Here is a 24,023-nt window from a genome sequence, read left to right as displayed (position 1 = left end):
TACATAAATACTCTTCATCTTTTATTTTCAATGTTTTACATAAAGAATGTATATATATTTAAATAATATATTTTAAAAAATATTATTTATTTGATCAAAAATACTGTGTTTAGCTCTTTCTTTGAACTATTTCTACAGCATTATTGAAAGATAAATAAGCCTTTTACACACACACACAAAATATTCCCTAATTTATGTGGAAAAAATAAGTTTTTATAAATAACTACAAACCATCATCTGGTCTTTGGAACATTTCCTAAAGGTTAAAGATCTCCAATCACTGAGTTTTGTTCAAATTAAATAAAATAAACTAAAAACTGATCTGATTTGTCTGTATCACTCAATACAGAACAAAAGATAAAGAAAAGACTGCAGTTTTTTCTCCTCTCTGATACTCTTCTCTTTCTTTCTCTCCCTCCGGTGGCTCATATTTTATGCTGACGCTCCTGAGATCAAAGTGATTGATCAGATATTGACGGATCGAGGAAGCGCTCGGCTTTAGAGACTCATTCATTAGCTCAGTTACACACACACACACACACACACACACACACACATCAGCAGTGTTAAAGCTACTTAGAAACTCTAGTTTGTAAAGCTACAAGTTAAAGAAACAAACTTTAATCTTATTTTGGTAACACTTTACAACAAGGTTCATTAGTAAACATTAGTTAACATGAACTAAGCATGAACAATACTTCAGCATTTATTAATCTTAGTTAATGCTAATTTCTGCATTTAGTAATGCATTATTAAAATCACAAGTTGTGTTTGGTAAGTTAGTTAATGCGCTGTGATCTAACATGAACTAACAATGAACGACTGTATTGTTATTAAACGTTAACAAAGATGAATAAATACTGTAATAAATCTATTGTTCATGTTAGTTAATACAGTAACTAATGTTAACAAATGACACCTTATTGTAAAGTGTTACTCTTATTTTTGTATTCTTTATATTTAGTATTTTTGCCTTCTAAAGTAGTTTGTGTATGGTCAAGCTTTACATTGAGCTTTGGCACATTTACAGCCGTGTTTAGATCAGAAGCTGAGCTTTGAACAGGATTTATCAACACGTCCGCTGGATGGAGTTTGAGAAACGGCTGATTTCAGGATCAGAGATCCGAGCTCTTTCTCTTACCTGTCTGTCTCTCTCTCTCTCTCTCTCTCTCTCTCTCTCTCTCTCTCTCGTCGGTCAGCAGGGTTTGGGCGTGTGTGTGTTAGTGTGTTTTATTCACGCGTTTCACAGAGAACATTAAAGTCACGGCTCACGCTTTGATCACATGCTGTCATGCGTGAGTCACTCGGTGTGTCCTGATGCATATTCACACACACACACACACACAGATGTAGATCAGTGTGTGTGTGCTGTGATGTGTGTGAGTGACTCCATTGACCCCGGGCTCACATTATAATGTGTGTGTAATGGTTTGACTCTATATTTGTGTGTTTAGCATCTCAATGGGTCTTCCTCTGAGCCCCGGCGCTGATTCGGCCCGATCGGCCCGGCATGCCCTCTCCCTGATCGCCACCGCCAGACCGCCTGCCTTCATCACCACCATCGCTCGAGAGGTGACACACACACATTTATCATTCATTCATTCATTCATTCATTCATCACACATGTATTATGACTCAGAAGTGTCTTAATAGACATTCAGCAAGAATTTTGAACAAAATTTGCCAGAATTATTTTTTATTAAAATTATTAATCTTATTAAATTAGTAGAAAAAATAGCTAATTAAAATTAAGTTACTTTTTTATTATTTGTTAATAAACAATAATTTTCAGATTTTTATTTAATTTTGTATAGTAAAAAATGTCAACAAATTTATTTTGTTTTTTAAAAAAAGTTAATAAAATGTTCTCTTAATTAGTTCGTTCATATTATTTAAATTAATCATTAAAACTATTCTTTCAATTTCCTTAGTAAAATCAACTAATTAAAATGATTCTAAAGTAAGTTTATTGACATAAACAGTTAAATGACATGTAAAAGATGTTTCTGATCCAGTTGTAGTAAATGTTTTTACATTTTTGATTGAATGTAGACTTATATTGTCTACACAATTACTTTTGTAGGCAATTTTGTTCTAAAATTGAACAATTCTTCTTAATTGTTCTTAATGTTTTGTATAAAAAATAATTACAATTATACTGAATTTAACTAAAACATTAAAAAATAACACTAAGAAAGAAAGGTACATACAAAAATACACATATTTTATGCACAAATACACAAACCTTTATACACTCACAACTCAGATATGTACATTAAACCATAAAACTCACTGAAATGTCTCCTTCATTCTGTGTTTGTCATTGATGTGATGTGTGCGTGCGTGTACCTGTGTGTGTGTGTGTGTGTGTGTGTGTGTGTGTACCTGTGTGTGTACCTGTGTGTGTGTGTACCTGTGTGTGTGTGTGTGTGTACCTGTGTGTGTACCTGTGTGTGTGTGTACCTGTGTGTGTGTGTGTACCTGTGTGTGTGTGTGTGTGTGTACCTGTGTGTGTGTGTGTGTGTGTGTGTGTGTGTGTGTACCTGTGTGTGTGTGTGTGTGTGTGTGTGTGTGTGTGTGTGTGTGTACCTGTGTGTGTGTGTGTGTGTGTGTGTGTGTGTGTGTGTACCTGTGTGTGTGTGTGCACCTGTGTGTGTGTGTATACCTGTGTGTGTGTGTGTGTGTGTGTGTATACCTGTGTGTGTGTGTGTGTGTGTGTACTTGTTTATGCTACTGTATATTGTAAGGACCAAATGTCTCCACAAGGATAGCAAAACCTGAAATTTGTGACATTGTGGGGACCGGCCTGCGGTCTCTAAGAGGGGAAAAAATTATTAAAGTGTTTAAGTGTAAGAATGCAAACAGGTTTTCTGTAAGGGCGAGGTTTAGGGGATAGAAAATATTGTTTGGTCAGTATAAAAGTCTGTGTGTGTGTGTGTGTGTGTGTGCGCAGGTTCACAGACACACAGCGATGCAGTCCCAGGGCTCTCAGTCTCAGCAGAACGTTCACACCACGACTCTCGCTCGCGCCAAAACCGAAATCCTGCGCGTCATCGAGATTCTCATCGAGAAAATGCCGTCTGATGTGGTGGACCTGCTGGTGGAGGTACACAAACACACGCTAACACAGCTACACTAGAGATCACCTTACACACAATATCTGCTGGTTATACAGAGCCACTGTCCTGCTCAATGATCCTCGGCACAACTGAGGTCATCTCAAACAGAAACAGGCCCAGTGTGTCAAATAATTCAATTCAACTTTATTTGTATAGCGCTTTTCATGATGCAAATCGTTGCAAAGCAGCTTTACAGAAAATAAAAGTTTCTACATTATATTTAGTGGTAGCTTATCAGTGGTGATTATCTCAAGCTGATGTCCATATGGCAGAAATATACAGTAATTATCAAGCAGTTAGTTAATGTAACTATTCAAACAGACGGTGAACACTATTAACAGCAATGATTACAGGTTGCAATCAAACTTATAGCAAAATGTTCTAGTTGTGTATGTTGTCTGGGGGTTGGCATCATCTGAGGTCTTCTGGGGGTTGGTATCATCTCTTCTCAGTTGTTCGGTCAGCTCAGATCTTGTAAGGGTTGGATCCAGACTGAAGCTTGTGTAATTCCCGTAACACTTTATAACTGCACACTATGAATCATTAGTTAAGCATTAGTACATAGTCAATTCATCCTTTATAAAGCACTGTTCCAACATTAATAAGCAGTTTATAAATAAAGCTATAAATGTTTTGTTCTTGAGCTTATCTGTAATGTTTAATAATTGTATTTTCATACTTTATTAATGATCATTTCTAAATTACGTTATTTACAACCCAGTTATTTAGCAGCTGTCAGTGGTTCATAAGATCAATTAGAAAGTAGAAGTAAATGATTAATAAACTATTTAAATGTCTATTTATAAATCTTATTATTTAGACATGATAATAGTTGCTCTATTAACATCTATTAATAATAAATGCTTTATTAACACATATTCCTGCTGTAATTCATGATTAGGAAAATATTATCTTTGTGAACTCATCTAAAGTGACTATTTATTCCTTGTAAAGGAGAGTTAAAGACTCATTTATCTTCCAAACAGAAAAGTTAAACAAACACAACACAGAGGGATACAGAACACAGAAATATTTATTTCAAGATGCAAAAAATGAAACCGTATACTTGATAAAAAATGAAAAATAAACATCTGCAAATTCCTACAAGAAGAATCCAAGTTTAGTCGTACACTTTCATTTTTTGCATCCCTCAGTTCTGTATCCCTCTGTGCTGTGTTTATTTTTTCTGTTAGGAAGATAGCTGAGCCTTTTAAATGTTGGGACAATGCTTTATTAAGAATGTTACCGTAATTCCTAGTTACCTCGGAAACCCGTGGCAGAAACAGAGAAGGTAATAGAGAAAAATTAGCATAGCTGCTGTTCCAACCAAGCAAAAATGATGTGTTCAACCCAAGCAAAAGATGAAAATGTGCATTTGATCAGATGTAACTGAAGTGCAAGGTTATGAGATGCATTATGTGAATGCTTGGCTAAAGAGATGTGTCTTTAATCTAGATTTAAACAGTGTGTCTGAACCCTGAACGTTATCAGGAAGGATATTCCAGAGTTTGGGAGCCAAATGTGAAAAAGCTCTACCTCCTTTAGTGCACTTTGCTATCCTAGATACTACCAAAAGTCCAGAAGTTTAATGTCATTGCTGAGTGATGCAGCTCGTAACACATGCAGATGTGAACACACTGTGTCCTGCAGGTGATGGACATCATCATGTACTGCATTGAAGGATCTCTGGTGAAGAAGAAAGGCCTGTCTGAGTGTTTCCCAGCCATCTGCAGGTGAGTGTGTGTTTATCAATTTGTTTATACATCCATTACAATAATATCATTTTAATTTTAGTTTTTGTTTTTCTAAATTTTTTATTTATTAATTTTATTTTTATCTATTACAATATATTATATATTATTATTCTTTTATATACTTTTTAATTTTAATTTTAGTTCATTTTTTTTATTTTTTTATTTTTTATTTCTACTTTCATTTATTTTTATTATTTATTATTGTTTGTTTTAGTTCACTTTCAGATTTACATTAGTCATTTTAGTACTTCAACTTTTTATTTCAGTTAGTTTTTCTTCTAATATTTATCATTTATTTTATTTAAACTATTTCAGTTAACGAAAATCTTTTTAAATTGGGTCATTTTTTTTTTATTTAACTATATAATAATATAACTGCTATAATTATAAATGAAATATGGTCAATTATTTTACTGTTATTTAAGTTGGTGGTGGACGAGGAGACATCACCCCTCACAATGTAGAGCACGTTGAGTGCTTAGAAAAGCAGAAAAGCGCTATATAAATGTAATGAATTATTATTATAAGTTATATATTATTTTAGATGTAGAAATGAACTTCTGAGTAAAGCAGTTAGTACTGCAGTTCATGTTCAGATTGAGTAGTTAGGAAAGTCTGACTTTTGATTTAAGCCTCACCGGCACTGATTACTAACAAAGCCGTTTTATTAATATACTCATAGAACTGATGACGGCTCAAACGAACAGCTCATTGATCTTAAAGGGTCAGAGGTCAAACCTCAGGTGACAGCGATTGATGCATATTTGATGGATTAAAGTCCTCATATAGGCAGAACCCAATTTGCATACTACCGTTATAAGGTATATGAAATATGCAACATTGTTTTTCAATAATTAGTATGCTAATGTGTTAATTTAACATGCCATTTCATTATATCAGAAATAAGTGATTATTTAGCATATTTGATTGAATTTTGTGTGCTAAACTATAATTTTTCAATAAAAAAAAGTCTACTAAAATACATTTTGTGAAAAATGTATGCAGATATTTAATAAAATAATTTTAATATTTATTTATTTACTTATTACTTGTTTATTATTTATGATTATAAACAATTATTTAGCATTTTTAATACTAAAAAAATTACATTTTTAATTAAATGTCTACAGAATTAATTTTTTGTCAAATGAATTTAATTTTGGAAATACATTTTGGATTGATGATTGAATTTTGTATACTAAAAATGTAATTTAATCACAAAAAATAACATTAAATAATAGCTCAATAATTGAAAAATGTAACTTAATAAAAATCTAATTATTTTACAGATACTTTATTATTTTTATCTTGTGGAAAGCTAAATTAAAATTCTTAAAATAATTTATAAATTGTTTTTATAGAAAAGTAACGAGTTTATTATGTTATCATTAAAATTGTGGTTGATTTATCACACTGAAATTAATAAAAATGTAATAAAATAATTAAAATATCTCTTTATGTATCACTTGTTGATTATTATTTATTATGACAAAAAGACTATTTTGCATTTCTGATTGTTTGATTGTAGTATTGTATGCTACAAATATAATTTAATAACAAAATATAAACTAACGAGTAAAATTTAATTAAGGTTTCAAGGTTTACAAATAATTTTGTAGAAAAATAAGTTGGTTAAAATCATTCTTATTTGCATTAATGTAGTTAAAAAAAAGAAGAGATGTTTAAAATGATAGTGGATGTATTGCACTGGAGATGGAGGGTGATATGCTGCAGTAGTGAGCGAGTGTCTGAATCAGTATGCAGTGTGTTTCCTCTCATCTCTCTCTCTGCAGGTTTTATATGGTGGCGTACTGCGATCGCAGCTATCGTATCGCTGTCGGCGCCCGTCAGGGTTCAGTGGCCCTTTATGACGTTCGCACCGGAAAATGCCAGGTAAGCGAGCGGCGTCTCTGCGATGAGTGTGGATGGGTGTTCACCTGGTGCGCAGGTGTCCCTCAGAGGGCAGAGGTGCATGATGGGAAGCGCTGTCTTGCAGAGAGACAGATTGTGCGATCGATCCGGACCAGCATCGTGAACACCAGCCCAGCTGACCGTGATGTCATAGCTGGGGGGTGTGTGTGTGTGTGTGTGTGTGTGTGTCAGTAATACTCTGTCATAGAAACACACTGCCTCTGGGTTTAGTTGATAAGAGACAGACCTAGAGACAGTCACAGACTACTTATTTTTTTTCTTGGTATTAGAATACGTTCTAAATAAAATGTATATTAATTTATACAAATTGTAGTATGTGTATGTATGTGTATATATATATATATATATATATATGTACACATATACACACACACACACACTATTGTTCAGATGTTTGGGGTTGATGAGATTTTTGAAAGAGTCTCTTCTGCTCACTAAGGCTGCATTTATTTGAACAAAAATTAGATAAAAATTAGTAAAATTTTTCTAATTTAAAATAACTGTTTTCTATGTGAATATCTGTTTATCTGTAATTTATTTATGTGATACGCAGCTGGATTTTCAGCATCATCAGTGTCACATGATCATTATAATATACTGATTTACTGCTCAAGACACATTTCTGATTATTATCAATGTTGAAAAACGTTGTGCTGCTCAATATTCTTGTGGAAAATGTGATACATTTTATTTTTCAGGATTCACAGAAGATTAGAAAGTTCAAAAGAACAGCATTTATTAGAGATAGAAATCTTTTCTAATATTATACAAGTCCTTTCTGGCACTTTTTGATCAATTTAATGCATCCTTGATGAATAAAAGTATCAGTTTATTTTTAAAAAGCACCATACTTACCAAACTTTTGTACAGTAAGGTCTTAATATTAATTATTATTTTTACAAAAACATTTTTAAAAGTGTGTGTGTGTGTGTGTGTGTGTCTGTCTGTCTCTCTCTCTCTCACACACACACACACGGTGGTGAAAGTCACTGTCTTCAGATCAGCGTTTGGGTTTCAAACCCTGATGTAGATCATGTGATCAGTGATGTCCGTCTCCGTGGCCAGAGCATTATGGGATGTGCATATGATCTGATCGCTGGGTCCCCAGACAGCGATTTCACAGAGATTTGATTCTGGAGAACTGTAAACAGCCTAAAATCAATCCTTCAATCAATTCAGCTGTGAGACCCAATCTAACTGTCTCAAACACACACTCACACACACACACATACACTACAATACAAAACACACACTTACTTCTATATGTGGTTCATGGGGACTCTGCATAGTGTGTGTGTGTGTGTCCGGTCCGCACAGCCATCTGTCCGTCCTTTTGATCTGTGAAGTGGTCAGTCGGACATCAGGCGTCTCCTGCATTTACTAATTAAACGCTGTGTGTGTGTTTTGTCAGTGTTTCCTGATGCAGCAATTCTGATGCTTGTAATGTAAATCAATGAGATCTTCATAACAGTATAGCAGATCCATACATAAACTGATGATTACAAAAACTGATCTAAATATCAGTCGTCACTCTGTGTCTCCAATAATAAGATGAGATTGAAATAACACATATAATGCAATGCAATGCTGATTGAGAGATCCTCAGAAGATGTTTTGGAGGCTTGTGAAGATCATTCCTCCGCTGAGGAACAGAGAAAGTAAAGCTTCTGGAAACAAACGCTCCTCAAAAGATCCTGATGATCAGATTTGAGACGCACTGATTTTTCTAGAAAATGATTGCTGGAGAATCAAGTAAAGCTGAGCTGCTTCAGTCCAGTAAGAGTTCATCTGGAAATATGACTCAGTTATTCTGACATTTACTTGATCAAAATCAGTCAAGATTTGACAGCAGAAAGACGCTGAAGCTGGACGTTAATTACACAAAAAAACTAAACTATCAATCAGATGACAAAGGGCATGGAGTATCAAATATGATACAGTAGGCTTTAAATTGCATATAACCAAAGACTAAAACCTAAACTTAATCCAAACTTCTTCGACTTTATTGTTAAGCTGCATTACAATCACTGCTGTCTAAGACATCGAAACCTAGTTAAATGGTTTAAGTTTTTGGTATATTTGTTTTAGGTATCTACTGCATAATTAATCATTATCCCAGACACCTAGTCTTTTTTAATTAATTTGTATTATTATTATTTTTATTATTAAATTTTTTTTATCATTATTTCATGTGCATGTATTTTTTTTTTCATAGCAGTGCTCTTTAGTATCAATGAGGTACTATTATAATTTTAAAAAATATATAAATATTTTTTGTTTTTAACCGTTTTAGTATTTTTGTTGTTTTTTTGTGATTTTTATTAGTTTGTTTGTTTGTTTGTTTTTAATGTGCCCATATAGTAATTACAAATTTTTTTGTTTGTTATTTGGAAAGTAGCTGAAATAAAATGCATTTTTTTTTTGTGGTCTAAGTTTTGATTATAATAACTCTGCTTGGTGGATTTTAAAGCACACAGAAAGTCATACAGAGTTGATTTTCCTGAAGAGACTCTCTTGACTGTTTTTCTGTCTGCTGGAGTTTTCGGTGAGCCGTCGTGATCTGACAGGCCAATATCTCTGGCGTCCCGTGCCTGTATTTCTGCTGTCAGATTTAGATTGCAGACGCGGGTCAGGTGAGGCTGTTTGATCTTTAATTGTGAGAGATTGTGTTAGCGTGCTGCTCTCATATCTCTGCGCGTGTCTCTAATCTAATAGCTGTGTTATGAGAGGTTTTTCTGACAGGTGGGACGGATTATTGCGTTCATTTCAGAGTCTGATTCGATCAAACACTCGTTTACAGACGTCTGATGCTCTGCTGTTCTGGAACGTGAAACAGTGTTTACTGTGTTTTATGATAATATCATCTGTGTTCATCAGAAGGTCTGGCTTTCAGGCTCAGAAAAACACTATCTTAAATTAGACCGGAAAGCTGAGCAAAGTGCTATTATTAAAATGCTTTATAATGCTATAATCAAGGCAATAATTGCTTAACAAAATAAAGCTACTATAATGAATAAATAACTATAACATGAACAGAATATGCCAGAAATGTTGCTGAATGCTGCGCAGGTGATGATCTGTAAATATGGGTGCCTTGGAAAACATCTATAATAAATATCTTGGTATATGAATATGGTAATCATTCAGTAATGCCACTTTTTTTGTGTTTTTTTTTTTTTTTTAATTTTATCATAAAGTTATATAGAAGCTAGTGCTGTCAAACAATTAATCACGATTAATCGCATACAAAATAAAAGTTTTTGTTTGCATAATTTGTGTTCTGTGTATATTTATTATGTATATATAAATACAGTATATATTTTGAAAATCTATATTTATATTCATATAATTTATACTCTAAATAAATATATTCAATATATAAGCATAACATATTTTATATATATACAGTACACATACACATACAAAATAAACTTTTATTTTGGATGCGGTTCATTGTTTTATAGCACTAATATAAATATAATGTATATTGAAATGAATATTGATTTATTATATAGAAATAATATATTTATAGTATACAATTATATATTTGTTTTATTATTTATTTAATTTACTGTGTTTATGGCAGATTTTATGTAATGTTCTAAGTAATTATAGCAAGAATAATAAGGTATATATTATTGTATATTATAGTGATAATATTATACTATCATATATTTTTATTATTTTTATTTGTAATGATTTGTGGATGTTTTTTATGTAATGTTGCTTGTAAATATAGCAATAATGATAATAATGTGTTATTTGTATATTTTATAGTGATCATATATTTATATTAAACAATTATATATTTGTTTTAAAATTTTATTTACAATATTTATATTTTTATGTTATTAATTTATAATTTGGTACAGTCGCTATATGTAAATATATAATATTGAAATATAGATTGCTATATAATGATAATATATGTATATTGTACATTTACATATTTATTTTATTTAAAGTTTGCATACAGTTTTTGTATTTATTTATTTGTTCTGAAAACCGCTCTATATTGAGAGTCGTCTGCAGATTCGCTCTCCATCTGTCTGTCTCTCATCTTCTCTGCTGGCAGTTCAAGCCGCTCTTCTACACAGTGGTACCCGTCTCAATCCCACAATGCATTAGTGCAGCTGTAGGACCCCCTCCCATGATTCAGAGTAGCTCATAAAGCTCTTAACACACACACACACACACTTCAGCTGACCTCGCTGCCTTTTCTATCAGTACAGTTCAAAACATCACCACATGAAGCATCAGGAACAGGAAGAGATGGGTTTTCTTACAGGAGATGAACATGAATGAGATGTTTGAGCAGTTATCAAGAGAGATAGCTGTCTAAACCTGTGCCTGTTGTTATTTCCACAGCATATTCACGGACATAAAGGACCCATAACGGCGGTATCCTTCGCCCCGGACGGACGTTATCTGGCCACCTACTCCAACGCTGACAGCCACATCTCCTTCTGGCAGGTGAGGACCCCTGACCTCTGACCTCTAGATTCAAAGAGTCGCTTATGGGTGCAAACAGGATGCAAAATTGAATGTAAAGAAGTAGAATTCAAATAATTTGAAATTCAAATAACTTTTTCACTAGAAAAGCATAAATGTTCAAGATAAACTTTAAATGTCAGCTAGATAAACCCTTGCTTGAAAGCTTAAAAAAAGGATTTCAGATTTGTCATTTAGAGACTAAGAGTGGCTAAACATTTAAATATAAATCATATAAATATAATTATAAATAATACAACACTTAATAAACAAACTCCAGCTGGTCCAATATAATATAAAAATATAAGTAAATATAAAAGTTAATATAAATATAAATTAGTGCTGTCAAACGTAAAAAAAAGTGTACAAATATAAATGTAAAGGTAAATAATGTAAATCTAAACTAATATTAATGTAAATGCATGTATAAATATGCAAATATAAATGTTATTAGCACAACACAAATATAATACATAATAAATAACACAAATATAAACAATAATACATAATATAAATGTAAAGTTCAATTATGTAAATGTAAATAACAAAATAAATATAAATGTAAATATACATATAAATATAAAAATAAAAGTGTAATATAAAAATTCAGAAATGAATGAGCTATAAGAGTAGTTTATTTTATGGTGGTATTTGACATGAAATGTGAAGCAGTTATATGTGATGTACTTCATCTGAAACTATTTAAACATCTGTGGACAGGCGTCCCATGAGCGTCTGTCCTGAGCAGGTCTTTCAGAAACACCGTCGAGTCGTCTTCTCTCCTCTACTCTTCCTGTGTGTGTGTGTGTGTGTGTGTGTGTGTGTGTAAGAATGTCTTCCAGGCTAATGGTATCATTACTGTAAGGCTAAACCGGGTCCTCTGAATGGTGTGTGTGTGTGTGCTAATGAATTCTCCAGTCCTCCAGGGTCCGCAGGCGTCCGCCTCTCGCTCGCCCCGGCTGGGATGAGGGCGACTGGCCGTCTGACACAGCTGAAGCCCTACCCTCTCTGGAGCACCGTCTGTGTGTGTGTGTGTGTGTGTAGACTGACTGACTCAGTGTGTGGGAACTCTAGAGCTTCCTGTGTGTGTGTGTGTGTGTGTGTGTGTGTGTGTGTGTGTGTGTTTCGCTTATCTTACATGGCACCATCTCATGTTCAGATTTGTCAAATTTGTTCAGATTTTTGTCTGTTTTTGCAGCATGTGATCATGTGATTACTGGCGTCTCACTCTCTCAGTTCAAGCTGAATCAATTCTTCTGTAAATTGTTGCATGTAGTGTCAAAGAATCAATACAAATATCAAAAATATATTAAATATATACAGTAGAATATAGGAAATATAAATGTAAATATAAATAATATAAATAAAAAACTTAAAAATTAAGATTATCAATCAATCATCCATCCATCCATCCATCATTCTATCCTTCTTTCCATCCATCCATCATTCTATCCTTCTTTCCATCCATCCATCATTCTATCCTTCTTTTCATCCATCCATCATTCCATCCAACCACCATCTATTCATCTTTCTATCCATCCATCCATCCATCATTCTATCCTTCTTTTCATCCATCCATCATTCCATCCATCCATCCATCATACATCCATCATTCTATCCTTTCATCCATCCATCTTTCCATCCAACCACCATCTATTCATCTTTCTATCCATCCATCCATTCATCATTCTGTCCATCTTTCCATCCATTCATTCTATTCTTCTTTCCATCTATCCATTCATCATTCTGTCCATCTTTCCATCCATCCATCCATCATCATTCTATCCTTCTTTCCATCCATCCATCATTCTATCCTTCTTTTCATCCATCCATCATCCATCCATCCATCCATCATTCTATCCTTCTTTCCATCCATCCATCATTCTATCCTTCTTTTCATCCATCCATCATTCCATCCATCCATCCATCATCCATCCATCATTCTATCCTTTCATCCATCCATCTTTCCATCCAACCACCATCTATTCATCTTTCTATCCATCCATCCATTCATCATTCTGTCCATCTTTCCATCCATTCATTCTATTCTTCTTTCCATCTATCCATTCATCATTCTGTCCATCTTTCCATCCATCCATCCATCATCATTCTATCCTTCTTTCCATCCATCCATCATTCTATCCTTCTTTTCATCCATCCATCATTCCATCCATCCATCCATCATACATCCATCATTCTATCCATCCATCCATCATTCTATCCTTTCATCCATCCATCTTTCCATCCAACCACCATCTATTCATCTTTCTATCCATCCATCCATTCATCATTCTGTCCATCTTTCCATCCATTCATTCTATTCTTCTTTCCATCCATCCATCCTTCTATCCATCCATCCATTATTCATTATTCTGTCAATCCATTCATCCATCCATTATTCTTTCTATAATTCCATCCATCCATCATCCGTTATTCTGTTCATCATCCATTCAACGAGCCATCGTTCTATCCATCCATCCGTCATCCATTATTCTATCCATCATCCATTCATCGATCATCATTCTGTCCATCCATCATTTGTTGTTCTATCCATTCATCCACCATTCTATCCATCTATCCATTGTTCCATCCATCCATCCTTCATCCATTGATCTATCCGTCTATCCATTGTTCTATTCATTCATCCATCCATCCTATAAACCTATAAATGTCAAGGCTTTTTAAACTTTTTTTCAAACAAGGGTTTATCTATCTAACATTTAAAGTTTGTCTTGACAATTTTTGCTTTTCTAGAAAAAAATTTTGAAGTTCAAATTGTTTTAATCCTACTTGCATTAAAATTGGAATTCCAATTTTTCTAGAACTTCTCTAGATTGCAACCGTTTCCTGTTTTCAGGAGCTAAATGGAAGTGTAAAGGAATTTTCCGTTCTGTTCTGAATAATGCAGAAACCTGATGTATATATATTAGGGCTGTCAGTTGATTAAAAATCTTTAATTTAATACATGATGTGTCGATTAATTAATGTAATTAATCACAAATTACATTTGGCTGTGAAAATACCCCCAAAATATTATTTAAAGCTATTTTTGTGTTAAATGAGAAAGTATTAAGTAGACATTACAAATAGTAACTTTAAAAAGGAATATTTTATTCAATATGAAATTTATTACACACAAACGTTTAGGCTACAACGGCCTAACATAAACTATGGAACATAAAAGATGATATTTTGATAAACATCTCAGTTTGTTTGTTTGTTTTTTCCATTCATGCAGTGAAAGTCACTGGTAACCAAAACAGCTTTGTTACCAACAGTCTTCAAAATACCTTCTCTTATGTTCCACAAAAGTCAGTCAGTCATTCAGGTTTCAGTAAATGATGAAATAATTATATTTGGGGGGGGGGGTGAACTATCCCGTCAAACCCAATTTTTAAATTAGTAAATTAAATTAGTAAATTAGTAAATGTCTTTGAGTCATTCATTCATTCGATTCGTTCAAACGGCTGATTCCTTCAGGAAATAAGTAAAGGGCTCTCTTTATGAATGGAGCTTTGAATCATCTATTCACCCGATATCGTTCAAAACGTGGATTCATTCAGAAAATAAACACCGCTGTTTTGCTCACAGACGCACTGTGTTCTACTGTGGCTTTATAGGTAATATTTTTGAGGGCAAAACTGAGCAAAAACAGAACATGTATTGTTTAAAATATTACACAATATTAACTTATTTACTGAACTGTTGTATAAAATCACATTTGCACTCGTGGTATCCGGACATAAAAACAACACTTGTGCTCTTGCTGTTGGTGTGATATCACTTATCATGTGATATAAATATGAGACCAAAAACTCATACAGGAGCATTATTATTTCAATGTCTTGAATTTTAGGGCATAACTGCATTTATGGAGTTGTTGCCCTGCATCATATTTGTCAACAGTCAACTATATGAAATGTAAGATGATGGGGCCAGTGCGTTAACTGCGTTAAAATATTTTAATCACATTATTTTTTTCATTTTTCATAACTAGAGTCAGCCCTAAACTGACAGCCCTAATAAATAAATATATATATACATATATATAACGTCGCAATGTAAACTATGAAGGCAAGCCAATGGATATCACACAACTAACGTGCAAACTTTGAAACGGTGAATGTCTTCATCTCAGTCAATTCACTATAAGCAGAAAGTGAGAGTAAAAACATAAGGTCACATATTATATATAAATATACTTAATATATAAACATAACATATTTTTCGGAAATGTATACATGCATGTGTTTGTATTTATATATGCATAATAAATACACAAAGTACACACTTATATACTGTGTAAACAAAAACTTTTATTTTGGATGTGATTAATTGTTTGAGAGCACTAATATATGTATATAGTATTGAGTGCACTGACGGCTGTCTTTCTCTCTGTCTCAGATGAACACGTCTCTGTTAGGCAGCATCGGGATGTTGAACTCGGCTCCTCAGCTGCGCTGCATCAAAACCTATCAGGTTCCTCCGGTCCAGCCGGCGTCGCCCGGATCCCAGAACGCCCTCAAACTAGCCCGGCTCATCTGGACCTCCAACCGCAACGTCATCCTCATGGCCCACGACGGCAAGGAGCACCGCTTCATGGTCTGAGGGGTCAGGGGTCGCGTGACCTTTGACCTTCCCAGCTGAGCTGTTAACTGGTTTACACTCTTCCTTTCATTCTTATTTTTTATTTAAAGTTTTGTTCTTTTTCGACTATTTATGAAGATGATAAAGGACTGCAGGTCACTAAAACGTGTTTTTGTGCTTGAAGGTCAAGCGAGGTTTTGCTCAGACGAAGCTTATATGAGTTGTATTTTATTATTTGCACAAATTCTCTCCGGTTTGATTCGCTGAAGCTGTTTTATCATTCCAGCTACATAAACACACATTTCAGTCGTTTCGTCTAAACCAGAGAAAGATCCCGCCCCCTCGCTGACGTTATTAATGATCGCAGAATCCTCATTCGTGCTGAATGACTCCAATCATATCGTGATATCGTGTATCATAGGAGTTATTTTCAGGAATGATTTTTGTTTGCGCTCGTGCTGTAGTCGTGAACTCTCTCGGTTTGCTGTTATCTGTGTTTTTGTGAGTCGTTGGTTCGTGTGAAGTCACTTGCACTGAAATGCACGTTTAAAAACAGTCGCTTTTCCCACGCGCCGTCTGCTGTAACAGAGGTGTGTATTAGAGACACGGCTGTAATGGAAAATACATCTGCATCTGCAGCTTTGAGAAATCACTGTTAGCTGAATTTATTCAGGATTTCACCCCAAAATTAACATCGAAAAAGAACTGTATATTTGCGTAAAGAACTATTTTAGGATTATTAAGCTTTTTTTGCATTGTGCAGTGTTTTTCATAATTAAATATATTTTCAGGATCAAATTCTGATTGCTGTAATATAAAAAATAAACATTTAATATAACTGTAATATGTTCAATAAACATTTAAAATAAGTCAAATTAATTATTAATTATAGCATTCAGCATTTATATCAGCAAATTGTAATTGTATCACACAATTCATGTGTTTAAATTTTTTTCTTATGAAAATTCAATCGTAGTGATCTTAAATATTACAATAGGCTAAATTTTCATTATGCAAATTATAATTTCTTATTTTACTGCTGGTTTAATATATTCTGTATTTCATCCCTAAATCAAATTAATTATTAATCAGTTTTGTGTATATATATATAATTGATTAATAATCTGATATATTCTGTATTTTATTCTGTATTTAGTCCCTAAATCAAATTAATTATTAATCAAATATATATGTATAATGATTTGTGTGAGTAACTATTTTAGGATTATTAAGCTTTTTTTGCATTGTGCTGTATTTTTCATGACAATCAAACTAATTTCCAGGACCAAATTATTACTGTAATATAAATGTCATTCTCATACAGTAATGCAGTAATAAACAAAATAAATAAAATTAATTATACAGAATTAAAAACAGCATAAATGTTAATATAATTTATTAGATTATTTAAAAAAAAGTCTTGAAAATAACTGTAATCAAAATATAAAAACATAATGATTAATAAAACATAATGAGCTCTTAATGGTCCTAAAATAGGCTACATTTTCTTTACGCAGAATGTAATTTCTTCTGTTTGTCTTGTGATTTTGGGATGAATATAACGGGTTTGTCTGGAGAATCAGCGCACAGCTGCGAGTTTAAGCATGTCGACACTTCACACATCTGAGAAAATAAAAACACGTCACGTTCACATGATCTCAAACACGAGTCAGACCTGAAACAAAGACTGAAAAATGAGTCGTCATAACATCTGCATGATGATCTGTGTGTGTGTGTAAGAGGTTGTTTTCCCATGATGTGGTTTTTATGTGTGTGTTTAGACTAATGGAAAAGTCCTTGAACGTCCCATGAACTGATGCAAAACTCTAATCATAGGATGATTGATTTTTTTCCCTGCATATATTAGTTATTTCCCCCCTTTCTCTCTCTCTCTTCTCACTCGTCGTGTAAATGGACATAAATAAAAATGCTTTATCTGTAGATTAGATGTGAAACGCTCAAGACTTGTGTGTGTGAGAAATAACGGTACAACATTCACTATATCAAGCTGTGCTTTAATGCTGTTCCTGGATAATAAATGTCGTTGTGTAATTGTGTTAATAAAGGTAAATGTGAGAATGAGCCGTGGTGTTTGTTTCTTTCACACACTGAACACAGAGATGCAGCACAAACTCATACACAACTCTTCTAGACAGAAAATTCATGTTACTAATATTTTTATGACAGTATGGTTCTAAAATTGTATTGTTGTTGCTTTATTTATTCTCTATTTTTTACAGATCATATCAAAGCTCAAAACATTTTATAAAATGTTTTACCTTTTATTTTTTGTCGTAATCATTTATTTCTCTTTTTCGCAGATATCGACTGCTCAATTTTATTGCAGTTTTTAAAATATTTTAGTGCAATTTAATTTTTTGTTGTTTTCCATCAATTTTTAGTTTATTACAGATGTCACTTAAAGTCAAACATTTCATCACAATATTTTATCTTTTTGTTATTTTGATTTATTTAGTTTTTTTTGAAGGTTCAGAGTTAAACATTTTATCACAATGTTTTGTTCTTACTTGTTTAATTTTATATATTTTGCTGTTTTGCAAATATCACAAGCATTTTATTGCCATTTTTGTTCTTTTTAATTTATTAATTCTTTTTTTTTTTTTTCAGATATCAGCTCAAGAGTTAGACATTTTATAAAAAAAAAATAAAATAGTTTTTATTTTGTCTGTTTAGCTATTTTTTGTAGATATGAAGTATTGTTTTGTTGTTGTTTTTTATTTATTCATCATTTTTGCAGATATAAAATGTTGTATTTTATTGTGGATTTAAATTTATTTATTCATTTTTTTGTTTGCAATTGTTTTGCATCTCAAAGCCAGTCTCAGTGGTTTGCTGATTTCAAACACCCAAAGGTTCAGGGCTGGTTTTATTAGCTGGCGGATATTTTAGACGAGCAGAAAAGTGCTGTCCTGTAGGACATATAATGGGTGAAGGAGTCCATCGGGATGTTGGGTTTTGATTTGTCTCTGAATGTGAGCAGATCTTCAGTGGTTTTTGCTCTAATAGAGAGCATCAGTTTACTTCAGTCTCCTGTCCAGCCTAATGTTATTTCTGAGAGTGAATAAATAAGGTTTTATTTTCCAGCCGTTTTGTGGAGATTTGATTCCTCTCAGGGTCAGGAGAAAGCAGTTCATAGATTCACTGAACGACAGGAAGAACAGATGCAGGTCTTCACGAACGCTCTCAGTGTCAAATATTATGCCCATTATCAGCGCTGCCAGAGAATTCATCATGATAATGAGAAAATACCAGCTCGCGCTGAAGCCCAGAGAGGACGAATCAACAGCATTCAGATTCATCTGATAATTAGCAGGACTGAGGATGATGATGATGATGAAGATTATAGAGCCGATCAGATCAGAATTTATTGAAATTCATCAGTAATTAATGATAATCAGTGAACTTTCTTGCTCATCTTGGAGTTCAAAATTTCACTAATGATCATTAATTACTGTTCGTCTCTCACCGGAGGAAATAACGTCAATATCTATTTCAATCAATTAATTTTTTTGCAGATATATCAACAGCTCAAACATTTCATCACAATTATAATTTGCTGTTTTCATATTTTTTTATTAATTTATTTTGAATTTATATTCAGGATTGTTAATTGTTTGCAAATATCAAAAGCATGTTGATGTTTTCATTTGATTTATTTAGTCATTTATTTTGCTGTTTTTGCGTACAGTTAATGTTGATATTTAAAATAAGTTTTTGCTGTTTTTATTTTATTGTTTTTAATTTATTCAGTTATTTTGCTAATTTTACAGATATCAGATGTTAGGTTCTTTTATTTTGTTGTTTTTTACTATAATTAAATTTTATTTTGCAGATTATCAAATGTTGGTAACAAAAGCATTTTATTTGATTGTTATTTTTAATTGAATTTATTTGTTATTTTGCTCATTTTACAAATATTTAAGTAAATATTTAGTTTTTTTGTCTTTAATTTATATATTAAATTATTTTGCTGTTTTTTCATATCAAATTTTGACATCTTTTTTTTTATCTTGTTCTTTTTAATTATATTTATTCAATTATTTTGCCATATTTCACAGACATCAGTCAAGCCAAGCATTTTATTGTTTTTTCTTCAGACAGCAGCTCAAAGTGAAGCATTTATCAGATTTTTTCTTTAACTGTTGTTGTTTTTTTATTTTTTGTGGATATCAACAGCTCAAAGCCGGTCTGGTTTGCTGGTTTAAAACACCCAGATGTTTGGGTCTTATTTTATTATTTGGTCAGTATTTTAGACCAGCAGAAACCTTGTCCTACAGGACAAAAAATCCTCCAATCATCATGAATCGCTGTTGGTGTCCCACCGGAGAACATCATGTCAATATCTCAGCCGCTGCATCCAATTAATCCACCACTCATTAATTAATCTGCGGTTTCATTAACATTTGTTTAATTCATGCAGTTTAAATTGCATTTTAATTAGAGGTTTACATTCTCTGAAGAAATGAATGCTGATTTGCCCTGGCAAAACTCGCTGCCATGTTGCTAGGGCGTTGTGGGTGGTTGCCAGGGCATTGCGATGCGGTTGCTAAGGTGTTTTGAGTGTTTGAATGCAGGAATTACAGCATTAGTGACTGTACGGTGTAATCTGTGACCCAGAATGCTCTGCAGGAAGATGCTGAGAACAAACACGCTCACCGGGAGACGGACATGAGCTCAGGTGACCTCTGACCTTTGACTGTATTTTGCTCCTCTCACTGTACGCCAGCGCCGAGGGGGAAAATCAATCACTGCCCACGGCAACACACACACACACCGTGTCAGTCATCTTGTGTGTGTGTGTGTGTTTAATAGCAGAAGGGCTCAACATGCACAAATGTGGCATACACATATTTTGCTAAATAGGATTCTTCCTCTAATTCAGGATGTGCTGAAACATTAAAACAGTTGAACAGTTTGGGGTCCTGTTTTAGTGTTTTAAAAAAGTATCTTATGCTTAAAAAAAATTAGATAAAAACAGAAAAATTTTTACTATTTAAAATATTTGTTTTCTGTATGAGTGTTAATCTGTAATTTATTCCTGTGATCTGCAGCTGTATTTTCAGCATCATTACTCCAGTCTTCAGTGTCACATGATCTTCAGAAAAGTCTTTACTGACACTTCTGATCAATTTAATGCATCCTTGAAAAATAAAAGTATTTATTTGAGTTAATCAGTATTAATAAGTGTGTGTATATATCTATCCCCTTCACTCCATCTCTTTTCTTTTGGGGTTGTGGTCGTTGGTTAATTGTAGTTTTAAACAGAAGCAGTGTCTGGTATTGAAGTATTTATCTGGTTTAGTGTGTGTGTTCATTACTGTAATGTGTTTCTGCTGTCAGTCTGCACAAACTGAGTCGTTAACCTTTTCTCCACCTGTTGATCTAGTTCAAATTAACTGTGTGTGTGTGTGTGTTTGTGTGTGAGCGTCTTGAGAGCATCAGTCCAGCTGATTAACACACCGCCGATCAATTCTCCTGCAGCGGCTGTGCAGACGGAGGGTCGGGTTCAGCGTCCAATCAGAGCGCGGCTGCCACACAACATCATATCTCAAGGTGACGGTGACCTCTGACCTTTGGCGATGCTGCAGTGCCTGCCGTTCGTTTCTCCCTCCCTCCCCCAAAGCATCTTACAGTCGGCAAACACGGCTGATCGATCGCGCCGCTCTCCTTCACTCCATCTCTCCCTCGTTTCTGACCCTCTTTATCTTCTTCAGGTGCCGTTGGTTCATTTTTCATGGGATGATGCTGAGGGTCTGCGGTGACGGATGCTCTGCTGCTTAGGTTTGCACTGAAAATTTGGAAGTGTGTGTGTTTGTGCAATATGGCAGATGGCAAAGCTGCTGGACAAAATGAGTGTGTGTGTGTGTGTTTGCATGTGGATGAAAAGACCTGATTTGATCTCTAGGGGGCTGCAAACAATGCGTTTCTGCTGTCAAACACAAACAAAGATGTTTCATATAAGTGTGTGTGTGAGCATACCTTCAGTTTTAGGGAAGGTTTTTGTCATAAGTTTATATTCTTTTTTTTTTTTTTTGAATACTAACTATACAAATTAAATATATTTTATATATTTTTTAATAATAAAAAAAAAAAATATATATATATATATATATATATATATATATATATAAATATTTTTTTATCATATTAATATAATAAATAATAACCTTGTTTATAAATACATTAATATTAACAAATGATTTATGAGCTTTAGGGAGTGTTTTTAATAAGATTAGGATTTTTCTTCAATTAATACATGTAAAAAATTATAAATAACTATTAAATAATAATATATTAATAAAACAATAACAATACAATATTTCTAAAACAAAATAGTAATAATATACATAATATATTATATAAAATATAATATAAAATAAATATTATATAAAATGTTATATTATAAAATAATATATTAATATTAATACAAATGAAATACATTATTTTTAAATCTTAAATAAAACAATATTTTTTTAACAAAAAATGATATTCATTATTATTAATTATATAAAATAAGAATAACATATTTTGAAATAATAACAATGCATAAAAAATTTATATTTACTTTTTATTTAAAAAATTAATTAATTAATTAAAAATTAATTAAAAGTCAATTAGTTTGCAGTCAGGACTTATTAGATAGTTTAGGAAATATCTTAATGGTTTCTGTAAATGTTGTTTATGTTGTTGCAATGATGTGAGGGGATGTAAATGATGACAATGATTTGTTATTGAATAACTTTGCATTAATTATGCCTTTAAAAACTTGCAGCTCATATCGACTTTTGCCATGTTATGCTTTATGTAAATCAAATGTTTTAATTTAATTGTGATGTTTAGTGGCTCATGCATCGGCTGGAGTTTGGTTATACTTCATTGAAAGCACGTGTCGGAGGAATGCAGATGTCTGTGAGGTTTAGTTTGGTCTTTTCTCTGATGCTGTGGTCAGTGCGGCGGGGGCTTTATGACTGGCAGATGTCGCTTGCAGCTTTAAAGCAGTCTGTAATCCTATTTGCCCACTGAAAGGACCCTTAACGACCCGAGTGTGCCTGCGATATAGTAAAAGTCACCGAGGCGACAGCTTGGTGTTTTAAAACCTGCCATTACTGAGACTTTGGCAAAAGGTTAAGGAGAACTGGATCTCTCAAACTGTCTGCCCTGAAGAGACCTTATATTTATACATCAGCAGCATCCTTAACAAAACTGATAAAACAATTCATATTTGAATAGATATATTTTGTGTTATATACACACACCTTGCAAAAATATTTGCTAAATTTTAATTTAAAATGGTGTTTTTATTTTATTTTTTAAAGATTGTATTAAGAATCAAGCATATGTAAACATTTGAACTTTGATTTTTGAACGTTGTCTGGTGGACTATAAATATAAATATAGCTATGAACTATAAGATAGATATTTATAGATATAGACAGATAGATATAGACATTTCATGTTATTAAAAATATTACATATTATAATTTTTTATTTGAATATAGAAAACAATCATTTATTTAGTCACAAATTAAAAGCCTGTATTTTTATGGATTATTTATTTTATTATTATTGCAATAAATACATTTTAATATTCATTTTTAATGAGCGGCACTAAAAAAAACAACATGCAGTTGTTGAGATCCCTCCTATTTTATATATATAAATATATATATATATATATACACGTGTGTGTGTGTGTGTGTGTGTGTGTTTTGTTTAAATATAGAAAAGAAATCTGTTAATATTTTTGTGATTATAATCTAGTGAGCAGGCTGTAAAAGAAAGGTCATTATTTTTATTAATTAATTAATATAATTATTTAATAATATTTTAATAATTATTTAAAATAAGCCCCACTAAATATAAAAAAGAACATGCTGTTTTTAAGATACTGCTCTTTTTTATAAATATATATAATGCAGATATTGTACAGATTATAAAAATTATAAAATATTTTATTAAAAAATAGAAAAAGAAATCTGTTAATAATTTTTATTTCTTTCCCCCACTCTGACTCAAATTTTGATTACTGGTATAGTAAAAACTAGCTTTGCATTGCCTAAGCATTCATGTGCATTATATATTAATCTCTCTTCACTGCATGCTATCATGATGCATCATA

The 24,023-nt window shown here is 32.7% G+C and overlaps 2 protein-coding genes across 2 annotated transcripts in view; one reads left to right on the top strand and one right to left on the bottom strand.

The window, feature by feature from the left end:
• The window catches only part of LOC306861923 (WD repeat-containing protein 7-like), a 137,018-nt gene extending 119,054 nt beyond the window's left edge, over positions 1 to 17,964 (top strand). Inside the window, exons 23-28 of the mRNA XM_079404410.1 lie at positions 1,455 to 1,572; positions 2,954 to 3,106; positions 4,770 to 4,852; positions 6,667 to 6,766; positions 11,174 to 11,278; positions 15,701 to 17,964. Coding sequence (XP_079260536.1) covers positions 1,455 to 1,572; positions 2,954 to 3,106; positions 4,770 to 4,852; positions 6,667 to 6,766; positions 11,174 to 11,278; positions 15,701 to 15,904 — 763 coding nt within the window. The 3' untranslated portion in view covers positions 15,905 to 17,964. The remainder of the gene's footprint in view (positions 1 to 1,454; positions 1,573 to 2,953; positions 3,107 to 4,769; positions 4,853 to 6,666; positions 6,767 to 11,173; positions 11,279 to 15,700) is intronic.
• LOC306861931 (uncharacterized protein) overlaps positions 1 to 24,023 on the bottom strand; it is a 1,169,885-nt gene that overhangs the window by 532,448 nt on the left and 613,414 nt on the right. The window lies entirely within an intron of this gene.

The sequence above is a fragment of the Barbus barbus genome (assembly GCF_936440315.1).
Source record: "Barbus barbus genome assembly, chromosome: 43".
NCBI lineage: Eukaryota > Metazoa > Chordata > Actinopteri > Cypriniformes > Cyprinidae > Barbus > Barbus barbus.
The sequence above is the reverse complement of the archived record's forward strand: the minus strand, read 5'-3'. Positions and strand labels throughout refer to the sequence as shown.